Source organism: Podarcis gaigeae, assembly GCF_964106915.1.
Source record: "Podarcis gaigeae genome assembly, chromosome: 1".
Lineage (NCBI taxonomy): Eukaryota > Metazoa > Chordata > Lepidosauria > Squamata > Lacertidae > Podarcis > Podarcis gaigeae.
The window spans coordinates 44,269,582-44,284,913 of NC_139678.1; the positions used below are offsets into that span (position 1 = coordinate 44,269,582).

General features: G+C 42.0%; 2 protein-coding genes across 3 annotated transcripts in view; one reads left to right on the forward strand and one right to left on the reverse strand.

Annotated features, from left to right (window-relative positions):
- Positions 1-1,044, forward strand: part of LOC310848109 (cytosolic phospholipase A2 beta-like) — a 41,340-nt gene extending 40,296 nt beyond the window's left edge. Inside the window, exon 21 of the mRNA XM_083746703.1 lies at positions 127-1,044. The gene's annotated coding sequence lies outside the window, so the exon portion shown is untranslated. The remainder of the gene's footprint in view (positions 1-126) is intronic.
- Positions 1,045-1,046: 2 nt separating this feature from the next.
- The window catches only part of SPTBN5 (spectrin beta, non-erythrocytic 5), a 110,072-nt gene continuing 95,786 nt past the window's right edge, over positions 1,047-15,332 (reverse strand). For both annotated transcript variants that reach the window (XM_083746069.1, XM_083746070.1), the window contains exons 59-70: positions 14,510-14,699; positions 11,401-11,577; positions 10,461-10,565; positions 9,210-9,788; positions 8,888-8,959; positions 7,615-7,701; positions 6,498-6,589; positions 5,726-5,811; positions 5,042-5,177; positions 4,178-4,293; positions 2,726-2,866; positions 1,047-1,753 (exon numbers count right to left, since the gene is read on the reverse strand). In XM_083746069.1, coding sequence (XP_083602195.1) covers positions 1,608-1,753; positions 2,726-2,866; positions 4,178-4,293; positions 5,042-5,177; positions 5,726-5,811; positions 6,498-6,589; positions 7,615-7,701; positions 8,888-8,959; positions 9,210-9,788; positions 10,461-10,565; positions 11,401-11,577; positions 14,510-14,699 — 1,927 coding nt within the window. In that variant the 3' untranslated portion in view covers positions 1,047-1,607. The remainder of the gene's footprint in view (positions 1,754-2,725; positions 2,867-4,177; positions 4,294-5,041; positions 5,178-5,725; positions 5,812-6,497; positions 6,590-7,614; positions 7,702-8,887; positions 8,960-9,209; positions 9,789-10,460; positions 10,566-11,400; positions 11,578-14,509; positions 14,700-15,332) is intronic.

Genomic DNA, 15,332 nt, shown 5'->3' on the forward strand with positions numbered 1-15,332 from the left:
ATTCGCTAGAGAGGCTTGTGGAATAACTCTGGCCACTGTCACTGCCTGCGCCCCCCTCATACTCCTCCTCCTCACTCTCCATTTGCTCCCCCTCCTGTGTCTCTCCTTCTGAACCCCTGACAACAGTGTTAGGCTAGATAGATGAACTGCTAATCTGACTCAATAAATAAATGTTGCTCTTTTGGTGCTTCGAGGCAGCTGATTCTACCAATGGTAGTATTTTTTTAAATAGATTGGCACTATAATATTGCTATTTGGACTGGCAGAGATCAGCAAAGCCTCTATATGAATTGTGATGTCAGGTGCCCTGATTCCACATGCCTGGTTCTTTGGTGAGGCAACCTCTTACACACAAGCAGTGCACAGTTGGTGATTCTATCTTTGCATGCAAAACCTGCTGGGGGATGCAATGGCAAACAGTTATGTTGTATAATTAAAAAGGAAGCCTTCAACATGTTTGTTGTAAATTGAACATACCCTGTAAAAAGCTGGTTTCCATTGCTTATGAATGCTCTGGAAGATGTTACTATAAACCTGAGGGTAGGCATGTCAGAGCCTTAAATAGTGTCAGAAGAATTTTGTCTCCACAGAACATTAAGTATTAAAAACCAAATCTTCAGCTGGAGCAAATTATATCCACTCTTCAGAAATTATTTGGGGTAATATGATTTATACTGTTTCAGAATCTGGTTCAAAAGTATTTGCATCTCTCATATAAAAGCAAGACCACCCAGAAATGGTATATTTTCATCATCTTGTCAAGAAATTTGAATTATAAAGAATAGGGACTTGAGAGACAAAGTATGACCAATTTTGTTCTAAAGCAGTCAAGGTTAAACATTTTTGGTGTGTTTTAAATAAAGCATTGCCACATTTAATAAAGGCAAAATGAATAGAAGTACAGTAGATGTAGTGTATTAGGCAGGAACTCAGGATTTTTTTATTTTTTATTTTTGCTTTAAGTGTATCTCAGGAAGAACAAAAAATATATGCAGTTACTATGTGGTGACTGTAACTTCATAATAAAACAGTTGCAACAGTAAATCTTCGTGTGGGGTCAGTTTTATTTAAAGAGGTACGGTATATGAAAAAATGTTTTCCATTAGTTTAAACTAGAGAAACATCAGTATAAAATTTGGTCTCCATTCTATGTATTATCTAAAACCTAGTTCTCTCTGGAAAACAGTTTCTAAACATTAAAATGAAGGAACGCAAACAGTTTCATGCTTTTCTCTTACGATAGTGCATTTTTAATGCACAACCCATTGATGGCAACAGCCTAATGTAAGGGGATGGGCCAGCAGTGGGGAGAGGCTCTTTGTAGTCGCAAAGACCCTTTCACATGTTTAATATGTGAAGGAGGCTTAAGTCATCCTTTCTAGTAGTACTTCCCTCTAAAAAAATAAGTATGCTGAGAGCAGCCAGTCTACAGTCACTTTTATGGCTTTTCAATCCATATGGTTTACAGTCTGAAATATATTGGTGCTGAATTATTGACAGTGGCACTGTTTTGTTGTTTTATTTACTTAGTGAAGGCAATAGGGTGTAGTCAAAAGAAGAACCCAGCACATCCACAGAACTGCAGCACTTGCTTCCATTTGCTGCTCTTATTTCTTGCTAAAAAGCTTTTTGAAGACATTCTTCTCTTTCTTTTTCTTCTGCTTTGTGACATCAATCTCTGGCTCTGTTCTCCCCGGGTTCTGCAGAGTGTCTAGGCTCTTGGTTACTTCAGTTTTTGGTTCAGCTTTGGCTCCTGAAAAACTAACCATTGTCAGCACCTGCCTAACCTCAGGAGGAAGCATATTTCACAACCAGGGTGCAACTGCAGAGATGGCCTTATTATATATTGCTGGGAAACTACCCTTTATTAGGCAATGGTGCAAGCAAAAAGGCCTCCTAATGGAAAAGGGAAATTCTTCTACCTGAGATCTTAAAAATCTCATGCTAGTCAGGATCCTTGTATTCTAACTGAGCCAATAGCCAGCTTCATGTTGCCTATAGAGACTGACAGTAGCTCTCCATGGTTTCAGACAAGGGATTTTTTTCTCAGCCTTACCTGACTATGCTAGGGACCGAACCTGGGCTCCTTTCATGCAGAAATACCACTGAGCTATTACCTTTCCCCATCACACTAAAAAGCTGTCATGATGCACTCCTGGAAGAATAACCACCCATCAATGTGACACCCTGCGCCAAATTCTATGTCTGATCTCCCTGGGTTGCCACTACTCAAGGAGCAGGAGCAGAATTTATAATGGTAAAAAAACTAAGGGGCTATCAGGCCTTATACTACAGCATCTGCTAAATCAACTTGGCTCCTATTCTGGTGATTTAGGAGTGGTTGTTTTGGAACTGACACAGCATTTTACAGAGCTGCTTTACTGAATGCCTTGCAGGCTCAGTTGGCGGGTGATTTGTCTGTGTTTGACATACATCCCCAATGTAGGAATTTAAGTTTTGGGGAAAGGCCAAATATGTAATGAGAACAAGGAGGAATTTCACACAGAGGCATGTAATTGGAGCAGATTCCTCAGTTCATTATTCCAACCCCCTAAGAATTTGATATATTTCCTAGCCAACCCTGTTTTTCCACTCGATTCCTCCTAATTTATAATCTCACATTTTATGCAACCACCCCTTCAAGCTGATGTTTATGAATTGTATAATTGTATCTCAAGTTATCCAGAAAATTGCCCCGTTTTGCCTAACTGCAGTTAAATTTTACCTTGGACTCCTTGATCCAGAGTTCCTGTCTTTCCTCCATTAGGATAAGGCTGTGCTTTATGATAGCTTTGAGGGTGCTCTGATAGACTGGACATCAACAGTGCTACTGGATCAGACTCCACGGAGTGCACAGAAGAAGCATCTGAAATGAGTTATTAGCACATCTTTAATGGTCCTGTAGGACGTGGGTGGTGCTGTGGTCTAAACCACTGAGCCTAGGGCTTGCCGATTGGAAGGTCAGTGGTTCGAATCCCCGTGACGGGGTGAGCTCCCATTGCTCGGTCCCAGCTCCTGTCAACCTAGCAGTTTGAAAGCAAGTCAAAGTGCAAGTAGATAAATAGGTACCGCTCTGGCGGGAAGGTAAACGGTGTTTCCGTGCACTGCTCTGGTTTCGCCAGAAGCGGCTTAGTCATGCTGGCCACATGACATGGAAAAACTGTGGGCAAATGTTGGCTCCCTCGGCCAGTAAAGTGAGATAAGCGCCGCAACCTCAGAGTCGTTCGTGACTGGACTTAACTGTCAGGGATCCTTTACCTTTAATGGTCCTGTGGCTGAGTAAAGCTACCATAAAAACTCTAGAAATATTTATAGATCACTATTGATTTATTCAAGTCACAAATAAGGACTTGAAAAAAATCTGTTGACTTGGGACTGCTGGAAGGTTATCAAGCCTCTAGCACAGAGCTTTCCAAACTTTTCATGTTGATGACACACTTTTTAGACATGCATCATTTCACAAGACAGTAACTCAGTTTTACTAGCAAACCAGAGGTTAAACTAACCATTTTCCAGTCCCGCAAGGAGCACGGGGAGCGTTCATGCAATACACTTATACACTGCAGAATGTTGCGACACACAGTTTGGAAAGGTCTGCTCTAGCAGACTACAGTATGCGTCTGATGAGCTCTGTTCACCAAAGTGGGTTATAAATTGGGGAGGCCTGACCTAGATAAAGTACAGTTCTCATCTCCTAATTGAATGAATCATTTATCCCACACCTCTATTACTCTCCACCACCTTCAATGTTTTCATAATGAAAGAAGATATGAGAACTGATAATAGATTAATAATAATGCTTTTTATTCTGTTTATGGAAGCCAGAGGAGGTCTGTATCTCAAATTTACATATGTACCATGAAGAAAGCAATTAATCTGTGCACTTGACTGGTAAGAATTTTGCATATTGCTATGGTCAATGGCCAAAATATCATCAAAATACTAGATTAGTAAACTGAACTAGTAAACATATTCTATATGGCAAAAGAATATGGTGTATTTTTATATGTAAGCTGCCCTGAATTCCTGACAGGGAAAAATATATAAACAAACAAACAAACAAACAAACATACAACAACAACATTACACAGCATGTTTTCATTTCTATATTATGTAATTTCCCCCTCTTAGGTGTATTTTTATATTTTTAATAAAAGAAAAAATGTTCCAGTATTACCAGAATCTTCAGAATCCTGAGCAAAGATTATACTAAAATCCTGTGTCAATTCTCCCGATTCCTGGGGATTTCCAATGGGCTTTTTTTCTTTTGCAACTTTGAAGGAAGGTGTTCTCCTGTCAACAAACAGTATTAAACAGATATTAGCTTTCCTCAGCTGAAAACGTAGATAACAAATACCAGTTTAAATTAGTTACAGTATATCACACCCTTAACTGTAAATATATTAAGGGCAAGAAACAAAACAAAGAACCATCAATCACAAGTCCTGTGGAGGTGTCATGCAGGGGATGGCCTAATCCAGAGAAAGAATAGGCAGAGATTTCAGTGAGGTATTTTGCAGAAGTAAGTGCTGGTTTTAAGACACTGGCATTCTTGATCCTAATTATTTCCACCAGCATGATTTCCAGCAACATGCCTGTCCATGCTTAGCTTTTGCCCAGCGTTTTCTAGGCACAGGCCTGCGCTTTAAAGTGCTGTCTGTTTTGTTTTGTTTTTGCCCCAGTGCTTTCCCTGTGAAAACATACCTTTTAACAAGAATCGAAACAAACAGCAATTCAGATTTTCAGCAGATTGCCGTTTGCTCCGATTCAGTGGAAGAGAGTAGGCTTTTGCAGTGAAAGTACTGCAGGGGGAGTGCTGAAATGTGGCACTTTAAAGCATGGACCTGCGCCCAGAAATATGGCACAAAATGAAGTCTGGATAACCCCTACGTATTGTCATCATTTCTGATCGGAGTGTTTATAAGATGCAGAGGCATATCTATGCCGTAAAATACAATCTATGTTACTTAGGTTCCTGCAGTCTTTACTAAGATGACGGGTAAGTAACATTTGACATGACATATATAAAATCAGTGTGTACCTGAGAAGCAGACTTTTGGTAATCTCCTTGTTGGCAGAACTCCCAGCTGCAGAGATCCAAGGTTTTATCTTAGGCATTGTTGCATTTGTAGTGGCTAGAAGTTCATTCCGCAGAGAACGCAGGCTGTTATGGCGGCCTTGTAGAACCCAAGTAAAAAATACGTAATATGGATGAAAGACAATTAATAAGAAGGATTAGTTTTTAAACACAATATTGCTCCTGAGCTACAGCCCTTATCCAGTGTGGTGTAGTGATTAAGAGCGGTAGTCTCGTAATCTGGTGAACTAGGTTCGCGTCTCCGCTCCTCCACATGCAGCTGCTGGGTGACCTTGGGCTAGTCGCACTTCTCTGAAGTTTCTCAGCCTCACTCATCTCACAGAGTGTTTGTTGTGGGGGAGGAAGGGAAAGGAGAATGTTAGCTGCTTTGAGACTCCTTAGGGTAGTGATAAAAGCAGGATATCAAATCCAAACTGTTGTTCTTCTTATCTTCAGTCAGTAAAGCTTCTGCTCTTTGAGCTGGATAGACCAATGGTTTGATTTGGTATAAGGCAGCTTTCTATGTTGTATCTGGGGTATGTGTGTCTTTTGCTTGTCCAATTATGCACCTCTGTTGAGGCATCTTGTGGGAATGTCACATGGGCAGAAATAGGGAAATGCTGCATAAAATGAATCAAACAGCCTTACCTAATGTAGTCCATAATGCTTGCACCCAGTCTTCCATTAGCTTCTGAGAAGGTGCTGCGAAGTAGTACTCTGATCCATCACTCAACCTGTAAGTCACAGATTGAAGAAGGACTGAGTTCTGGGGTAGCCTTTCCCAATAAGTTATGTATAGGAAAACCCAGAATTCTCTTCTTTTATTTTCAGTTGGGTTTTTCTTTTGAGATAAAGTTAAGGATACAGACAACAAAAAGGATGACTAATATGTAATGATACAAAAAGATCACTAATTTCTGGAGTTTCGTTGGGATACAGGAAACGACATTCAAATGAGTCTAGACACAGAGATGCATGTTTTAGATTGGGTGTGTGATGTGTGGGATAACCAACCTCATTTAACAAACATGAAGGAGCTAACTGTCCTGTCAGGCTTAGCGAGGTCACTCCCTCTCACCTTGAGAGAAGAGGAATCAATAACTTAGTTACAGTGATGTAAGTTCCTAAGTCAAGTTTTACTGCCTGTGCAACTTTTCCTGAATGCTGAATGGAAAAGCTAATGAATTTGACCTTTGGAGAATTTGTAAGTAAACAATTTTTAACGTACCAAACATATGGTCTTTTTCTTTGCTAGGGGAAATTGGGAACTTTGGGAGGAACTTAGAAGGGGAGATTTTAAAGGTCCAACAGCCTATATTTCCTTGCTTTACTTTGCCACATGTTTTGTGATTTTCTGGGGTTCTCTCACCAAAGAGTACTTGCCCCAAACTTGGATCTTTGCATCACCGACTTGATGTACCTTAGGCTGAAGGCGTGTTCTTTCCTAGAATACTCCGTCAACTTCTCACACTTGGCTCCAGCAATACTAAGTGATGAAATTGGAGTTGTATTCTGGCAAGGCAGAAGAAGAGATGATAACCAAAGACTTTCAATCCTATTTTTTCTGGTTTAAACACTTACTCATCCTGTATAGCTGGGGTGTCAATAATGCAGGAAAAGTTTCCTTGAAAAACTGCTCATCATTCACTATGAGGGTTTATCCACACTTCCCCTTGTCCTGTACCTAGAAAGATTGGTCCAAGTGATTTCCTGCTTGACCCATGCTTTCTTGGCATGGGCCTGAGTGGGTTTCCCCTTGTTCTGTTCCTTTCCTAGGAAAACCTGCTCTTTAACTCTAAATAGGGGCAAACGCAAATATGGAGAAACCCACATTGACATTAGGTCTTATGGAGCACTAAAGAGCAGTTTTCCCTGAGGGAAAGCAGAGGGGCAAGAGGAAGTGTCAATAAGCCCTCAGTGTTCCTTTGTGATGTGCAGGGGAGCATCTGGTACCTCCCAGGGCTTGTTCTCCATATATGCGGGGTGACAGTGAGGCATGGCTAAAGCTTCAGGTGGACTAATCCTGAATATGCCACAGAACCTACTTTAGCAGAAAGGAGTGTATTGGCATATAAACTGATATGGAAGGGAACATTAAAAGCAGAAAGTTTGAAAGCCACTACTGTAGGGTTATATGCCAATATCACGTTTCTCTGCACTAACAAATGACCAAGTATCATAACCTTACTGGCTCTGTCTGTCTGTCTGTACCATGTATCATCACTTACAATACTGAACATTGTTGGTCACGACCCAGCTCCTATTTTTAAAGGGACAGATTTCTGAATCTTGCTGCCCTGGGATATAGTCATCTACAACTTGTGTCCAGCTAATATACCAAAGATGAAGACTACCTCACCTTCAAGGTAGATTTCTATTGCTCAATATTTCTTTGCCAGGAATGTGGGTTTTCAGCATTTGTGTGTGTGTGTGTGAATTAGAAGACATTTTGACATGTATGTAGCGCATAAAATACCAAATACTATTAATAATAACACAGTCTTTAATAAGAACTCAAATATGGAAACACAAATTACCTGGGATCCTTCCTTTTCATCCCTGTAGATGTCAAGTTTTTGTCTTCCAAGTTTAACATAATATCTGTTCCAAGCTCTTGACATTGGCTACAAAAGTCATAAAACTAAGTCAACCACCTATTACCTCTAAACATCAACTGTGCTGCTTATTACTGAATCACTGGGGGTTATACATTCATCTAATGTATTGTACAGTGTTTTGTTTTTAGCCTCAACCATGCAGCTGGATAGTAGGATATGCTTTGCAATAGCTGAGCTTGACATTGGCTACAAAAGTCATAAAACTAAGTCAACCACCTATTACCTCTAAACATCAACTGTGCTGCTTATTACTGAATCACTGGGGGTTATACATTCATCTAATGTATTGTACAGTGTTTTGTTTTTAGCCTCAACCATGCAGCTGGATAGTAGGATATGCTTTGCAATAGCTGAGCTATACAGGGAGAGAGTCTTGTAAGGCAGGGATGGAGGAACCTGTGGCCTTCCAGATTTTGTTGGACTCCATCGTTCTTAACTATTTGACGTGCTGACTAGGCCTGTTGGAAGTTGGAACCCAACATCTGGAAGGCTGCAGATTTCCTTTCCTGGTTGTAAGGGCCAAGCTTCTCCACTAATTATTAAACATATAGTAACTAATGGGCAAAGGTGAGATTTCTGAGCTTTAAAATGCATCAGTGTGAAAAGGGTAAATAAGAGAATGAAACAAAATCAATGGGATTTTTTGGAACTAGCTGTATCGAAGTCATGTGAACCAATCAATGTGATGTGAACCTAATGTGATGAGGCTACTTAGGATGTAGGCAAAGGGGGGGGGGGGAATGGGACGTGGAAAGGTTGGGTAAAAGTTGGGTGGAGGAGTATTCAACTAAACACTCGCACCAGCAGAATGACTTCTGCTTGCACAATTGGACTTCCCTCCCCGCTCTGCGTGCCCCCAACATCTGTTCTGGGGTTTCTCCCAACCTTCTGGAGAGGATTTAGGGACTGTTGGGGAGGAGAGGAAAAGTCCTGATGCAAAATCCTTCTGCCCATGGAATAAGAAAAAATGAGCAAGGAGGGGAAATCTCAGGAAGGGGTGGGTGTGTGGGGATTAGCAAGGCTAATTCCCCAAGCATTATACCACAAGTTTTCTTGATTCCCCCCACAAGAATCCCGGTTACAATCACCTCAAAATGGGAACGAAGATTAGGCTAACATGCTTTGCCTTTAGTGAGCCTGTTCTGTTTATATATTATCTCATCTTTCCCTTGGCAGTTTAACTTGTGGTTACCTGTCTTCTTCCTGGAAGAATCTGATCCCTCTTTTCTAGGAAACCCTCCATGCTCTGGTGATTTGCAGGAACCTGGAATCCGCAAGGCAATTTCAGAGATCTTAAATTGGTTTGAAGAATGCTTGGTTATAGCACTAATTAATACCCCATAGTTAAGGGCCACTTCACGTATTACAGAAGTTATCAGCTGCCAGTGAGTATTTGGTGTGTCCAGTATCCCTCCTAACCCTTTAATTTCTAACATAGAAAAAACAAATTATAGATTTATGTAGCTTTCATTTAGTGTAGGGGTTGCTGTGGGCACAGATAAACGGCAACCTACCTGAAAAGCAGTTTCTGATCTCTGAGGAGGTAAATCCAAGGATGGCAAAGTTGGATAAATGTCAAATGATTCACTCGTGGGCACAGTCCTCACTTTTTGGGTTTCTACATCAGAGAGAGTGCCATCGTTTGCGTTTTTCATATTTGATGGTTTGAAATCACTAGCATGTGGTACCACCAAATCACCCTCGGTTGGCTGGATTTTTAGGTTAGAGGGTAACGAGGACACCAAAGAAGTCTGAGTCCCTAGATCTGAATTTTGTAGGCTAAGCGACACTGGTGAAGTAGGAGAACTGACATTGCTGGAGTCAGTCAACATTAGATCTTCTCCAAGGCCACATTTGTGCAAATTCTCTTTGGACTTTTGCGTAGGAGAGACACCACATTCTAGGGGAATCCTCAGTGTGTCCGTCGAAGAAATAGATGGCAATTGTTGAGTTCGCTTCGAATCAAGATGTTTCGTGTGAGATGTTCTCCTGTCTGAGTGTCTTCTTCTTAGAGAGGGAACCTTGATCACTTTCCCTTTCTCTTGTTGCCCACTCTCCTTAGCATCAATTTGTTTCAGTAGTTTCAGTTCCCTCTGAAAGAAACAAAAAGTGTACCTGAATGAAAATGAAGTCAAAAAGCAAGTAGTTGTGAGCCATGGACATACATGCCACGGATACTACTAAATATGAGGTGAAACCTGCAAGATCAGGCTATAATTTGGTCTCTGGGCAGGTATATGGGCGTGTTGGATAAACCTGGCAATTTTGGTTTCTCATTTGCTCCATTACCACATTAGTTTGCACCTTTTAAAAATAATGTTCACAATATAATTTGTCTGCATGCCCTTCTCCTAATATATTATCACGTTTGTAAGCAATTTCCCCTTCATATAACACCTTTTGGTATGCTTTCACTAAACATATTTTTAAATACACTTTCCCCCAAAATACACTTTTGTGTACCTATATTTTATTTGGGAAACTACAAAGGAGAAAGCAGGAAAAGCCCAGCAAGGTGTCTGTCTGGCAGCAGCTGCATTTCCTCACCATGTTTGCTCTTTCAATTCACCCTTTTCTGCCTTGACTTTCCTTGGCTGGGGAGAGGCAGAGGATACCTGAGGCCTATCCATCTTAACAAGAAACTCAGCTGTGAAACCACAGGGCCCCACTCTTTATTGGGAAAGATAATGAGAGGTATTGATATCCTTTGCCTTTGTGCAACATGGCCTGCCCCAGGAAGCATTCACTAGTTTCTGTTACATTACCTTTGTCTTTCTGTTCAGCTGTGCAAATTTCTCCTCTTGGGCCTTTAGAATTTTTTCAAAATCTTGATGTTTCTTCAAGAGGTTCTCCACATCAGAGACTGAATGCTGGGGATAGAAGCAAATCAACAGAGGCGACCATTTAATAAAGAAATACCACAAGAGAAGTGTTGGCAATGATGGGAAATGGAAGAGGCTGAGATTGTTCAAAGTTGGTTGAGGGAACGAAGCTTCATTTTAAATTGACGAGGCTCGTGTGACATTTTAAGTAAAAGAGGGAGATCCCCGGCCGCGCTGATGTTAAATAGCGCAAACCATGCCTCCTCCCAGACCAGCCGATTGGCTGGCTAGGGAGGTGACGCAGCCGAGGATTCCCTCAATGGCGCAGGGGCTGGGAGCCAAACACTGAAGGAGGAAGAGGAGTGCAGGGGGAGCACACCGCCCCTGGCAGTGCGATCCCCGTGGGATGCCACCATGGCTGCTCCCCTGCCCACGCTGCGACCCATGCCCTGGGACGCGCACCAGCCCCTCCCCCACCTGTTCTCCGCCCCCCCCGGTACCGGAGCATGAAGCTCCGCCACTGATTCCAAAGGTGTTTTTTCATGCTGTAGGACAGGTGTGGCTAACAGTTTGTGGTCTATGGGTCACATTCAGCCTTGACCATGGACCACATGCCAGCAGAGGACATGGTGACCGCACAGTGCCATATGCATGCGCGTGTATACACACACACACACACACACACACACACACACACACGGCACTGTGTCTACTTTAACAATTTTCTTTTTAGCATTTGTGGGGAGCAGAAACATTTGCACAGGGAGCTGGAGTAGACCCCCCTGTGCTGGGAATTAGCCTAGCAATTGCCTTGTGCTATGCTAAGCAGGCTGTGTATCCAGAAAAGCATGTCAGCATTTAAATTTATGTTAACCTAACTCACCCCATAGCTAGGATCTGATAGAAAACCCTCCTTGGTTGTCATCCAAGCTTCAGCTAGGTCCAGCTCCCTTCTCAGTAACTGGATCTCCCAGTTTTCCTCGTATAAATCCTTCTTCATGTCCCAGCATTCCCGCACCATTCGCATTAGCTCCAACAGTTCTGAGAGTTTCTCTTCAATCTGCAGCAATAGTAATAGTAGTAATAAATCAACAATAACAACAACAACAACAACAACAACAACAATAATAATAATAATAATAAAATATATATTACTTATACCCAACAACAACAACAACAACAACAACAATAATAATAATAAAATATATATTACTTATACCCTACCCATCTGGCCAGGCCCCCCCAGCCACTCTGCATGGCTTCTAACAGGATATTAAAAACACAGTAAAATATCAAATATTAAAAACTTCCCTAAACAGGGAACAATTCCCAATTCCCAAGATTTAAATTGAAGGAAGGGTGGAGAAAGATAAAGGAACTGAACATTTTTATTTGACAATCACAAGGTAGACTGAATATATGACCTCCCCTTGTGTCCATTTGGAAAGTATTGTTTTGTATTTTGCAAAACCACAGAATGTTATTTATAAAAAATGATAGATTTAAACAAATGAATCAACCAAATATCAGTACATATTGGGAAGATAAAACATCTGTATTGTAAAAAAAAAACACCACCGCAAAGGTTCCAGTTAAAATGTCCGCTTGAATTAAAAGTTCTAAACAGCATGCCCAAAAGTAAACTGTACAGTGGTCTAGCATACCTTTTTAGGAAAGCTGCCACTAAGAAAGGCCTGCATGTTTACTATTTACATGTGGCACTCTTTAAATTGCTATTGTTCTTAATAGCAGGATTACTCTATTAAAAATGAAAATGGATTCAAGAAGAGCAAGAATGATGGGAGTTGCATCCCTACAACACCTGGAGAGCCACCCTTGCTTTACAAAGTCTGTAAAACAGACTTTGGGCACCTTTATCCATCCAGACAAATTTCAAACATAGCAATTTTTTCAGTGAAGCTGCATGCACCTGGAACACTATTGAATGCAGTAAAAAAAACCTTAGGCACACAAGCTGCCCAAGCTAGCCCATTTATAAAGAATGTCATGCACTTTCAGGTCTGCTGGTTGGATAAGACAAGCCCATCTGTTCTCCTGCTCTGCGAGTAGCATTTATTTTTATTTTCAAAACAGAAACAGAAACACAGTGGGGTTTCTCAAAGTATGTAAAGTGACGTCCATAACAGCAACAGGATCGTTTAACAAATTCTGAAGATGTTCTTACCCCCATGATCTGCAGATCTCCTTACAAATTATACACAAGGCAAGCCGGGTATCATTGTAAAGGTCAGTGTATGAAGTTACATAGATATCAAGACCGTGGGGTGCTTTTCAAATGAAGCTCTCTCCTCTCCCCCCTTTCCTAAGAGTATGCAAAGGACCGCATGTCTGAGGAAGCCCCCAAGGCCCTTAAACCCGAACTGTTTGCTCCGTATCAGGTTGCATTTCTGCTCTGCTCAACACAGCTTATGCTTTTAGATCACAAGATTGGAGATTTACTAATTTGGTTTTTATTTCTTTTCGAAGTCACGTCTAAGTCAAGAGAACCTTACCCACCACATTCATATTTTATCCTCCTTGCAATAACCCCAAACAGAAGGGAAGGCTTGCAGATAGTGATATGTGTTCAAGTTCACTCTGGGAGCTGTTGTTGCTGAGAATAAACTTGAACTTGGCTCTTCCATGTTGTGTGGCTGAGGCTGCCAACTCCCAAGTACATACATCCACATCATGTAGAAAGCACAAGAGCAAGATTTGCTGTAGTAATTTTAGATTTCATTGGCAAACTAGGTTTAAAAAATCTATTTGAAGTAGTCCTGAAGCAAATTAGTGCTAAAGAGAGTCCCATCCCAGGCTAATTGCAGCATGGAAGGTATTTTTAATCAAACTTGTGGTTGAGGATGGAAGTCCTGAGGTCCTGATGAAAATCGGTATTCCTGCTCTTAGTACTGCATTTGTAAAAACAACTGGACACAGTTGTTAGCTACGCTGTTTAAAACATCTAGTTATGTCTCAGCTGTGTTTTGGAGGCACAGCAGGAGGTTGAGGACAAAATATTTCCCCTTGATGGAAGGGTTGGTTTGAAGGGACCTGGCATAGCAACTTTGCTGGTCTGGGTAACATGGGCCAGTGGCGTAGTGTGGGGGGTGCAAGGGGGGCCTGCCACACCGGGCGCAACATCTGGAGGGGCGCTCGCACTCGCAGATCTCTGCCCCTACCTGGCTCACTCACTCTCCACGGGTTAGGGGCCGCAAATTACTTGCCTTGCCCCGGGTGCTGACAACCCACGCTACGCCACTGACATGTGCTCCTGGATGAGACGGAGAATTCTTTCCGGAGACAAGACTATGGGATAGGGTTTTTGATCACGCAGCCTGCTCAAACCATTTGAGAGATGGGCCACATTACAGTGGTACCTCAGGTTACATACGCTTCAGGTTACAGACTCCGCTAACCCAGAAATAGTGCTTCAGGTTAAGAACTTTGCTTCAGGATGAGAACAGAAATCCTGCTCTGGCGGCGTGGCGGCAGCAGGAGGCCCCATTAGCTAAAGTGGTGCTTCAGGTTAAGAACAGTTTCAAGTTAAGAATGGATCTCTGGAACGAATTAAGTACTTAACCCGAGGTACTACTGTATGTGTTACTTGGCCCTTTTCAGTATCCCGAGTTGCTGTTCCTAACTAATTTCTTCTCAATCAGTTCATTCAATAATATCTAACCTATGAAGAAGAAGAAGAAGAAGAAGAAGAAGAAGAAGAAGAAGAGGAGGAGGAGGAGGAGGAGGAGGAGGAGGAGTTTGGATTTGATATCCCACTTTATCACTACCCGAAGGAGTCTCGAAGCAGCTAACACTCTCCTTTCCCTTCCTCCCCCACAACAAACACTCTGTGAGGTGAATGGGGCTGAGAGACTTCAGAGAAGTGTGACTAGCCCAAGGTCACCCAGCAGCTGCATGTGGAGGAGTGGGGAAGCGAACCTGGTTCACCAGATTACGAGACTACCACTCTTAACTACTACACCACATTGGCTTACCTCTACGGACATAAAGTGCCCAGCCTTCAATAGGTTGTTTCCGGCTTGTTCCAAGTCTTCGTATTTCAGCCATCGCATCTCTATATCACGCTTGTGTTCTTCATGGCGTTTAATAAGCAGCTCAGCACCAAGAAGATCATTGGCCAGTTCCTCGGATATAATCAGGGCTTGCATTTCCTTGGCCCAGGCCCTAAAGGAATTAACCAAAAGGGAGGCTCTGAGCACCAATATTTTTGCCACGAATAAACATGGAAGGGATTCCATTCATTCAAAGAGCAGGTGGAAGTGTTTTCATTCACATTAGTGCACACACAATAGCTTTCTATTGTACTTAAAGTGCATCCAAACAATTCTCAACAATTATGGCAGCTCGGAATGGTATTAAATGTTCTAGCACCTTTCCTGGTATCAGTGTCAAGCTGACTGGCTGGTAGTTACCTGGGTCTCCCCCCCCCCCTTTTAAAGATGGGGACAGCATTTGCCTGCCTCCAGGCTGCAGGGACCTTACATGTTATTTATTTGTTTGTCTTTGTTTTTCTGATGGATTACATTTTTTATTGTTGAAATGGTTATCTATGTTGTTTCTAACGATTTGATATGGGAAGGTCTGAAAAAACCCCAGAAAAAATGGGGGGGGGGGTTTTCCAGCCCCACCTTTTTCCGTCCCCCCAAAGCCGTTTAATTTTTTTTGAACTCCCCCCCCCATTTCCCCCCTGGAAAAAAACACCTTTGGAAAAACCCTGAAAAACCTGCCCCCCCCATTTTTCCACCCCCCCAGGCCTTCCCATCAGCTCTATTTTGTTGCTGGAAAAATAGCATGTAT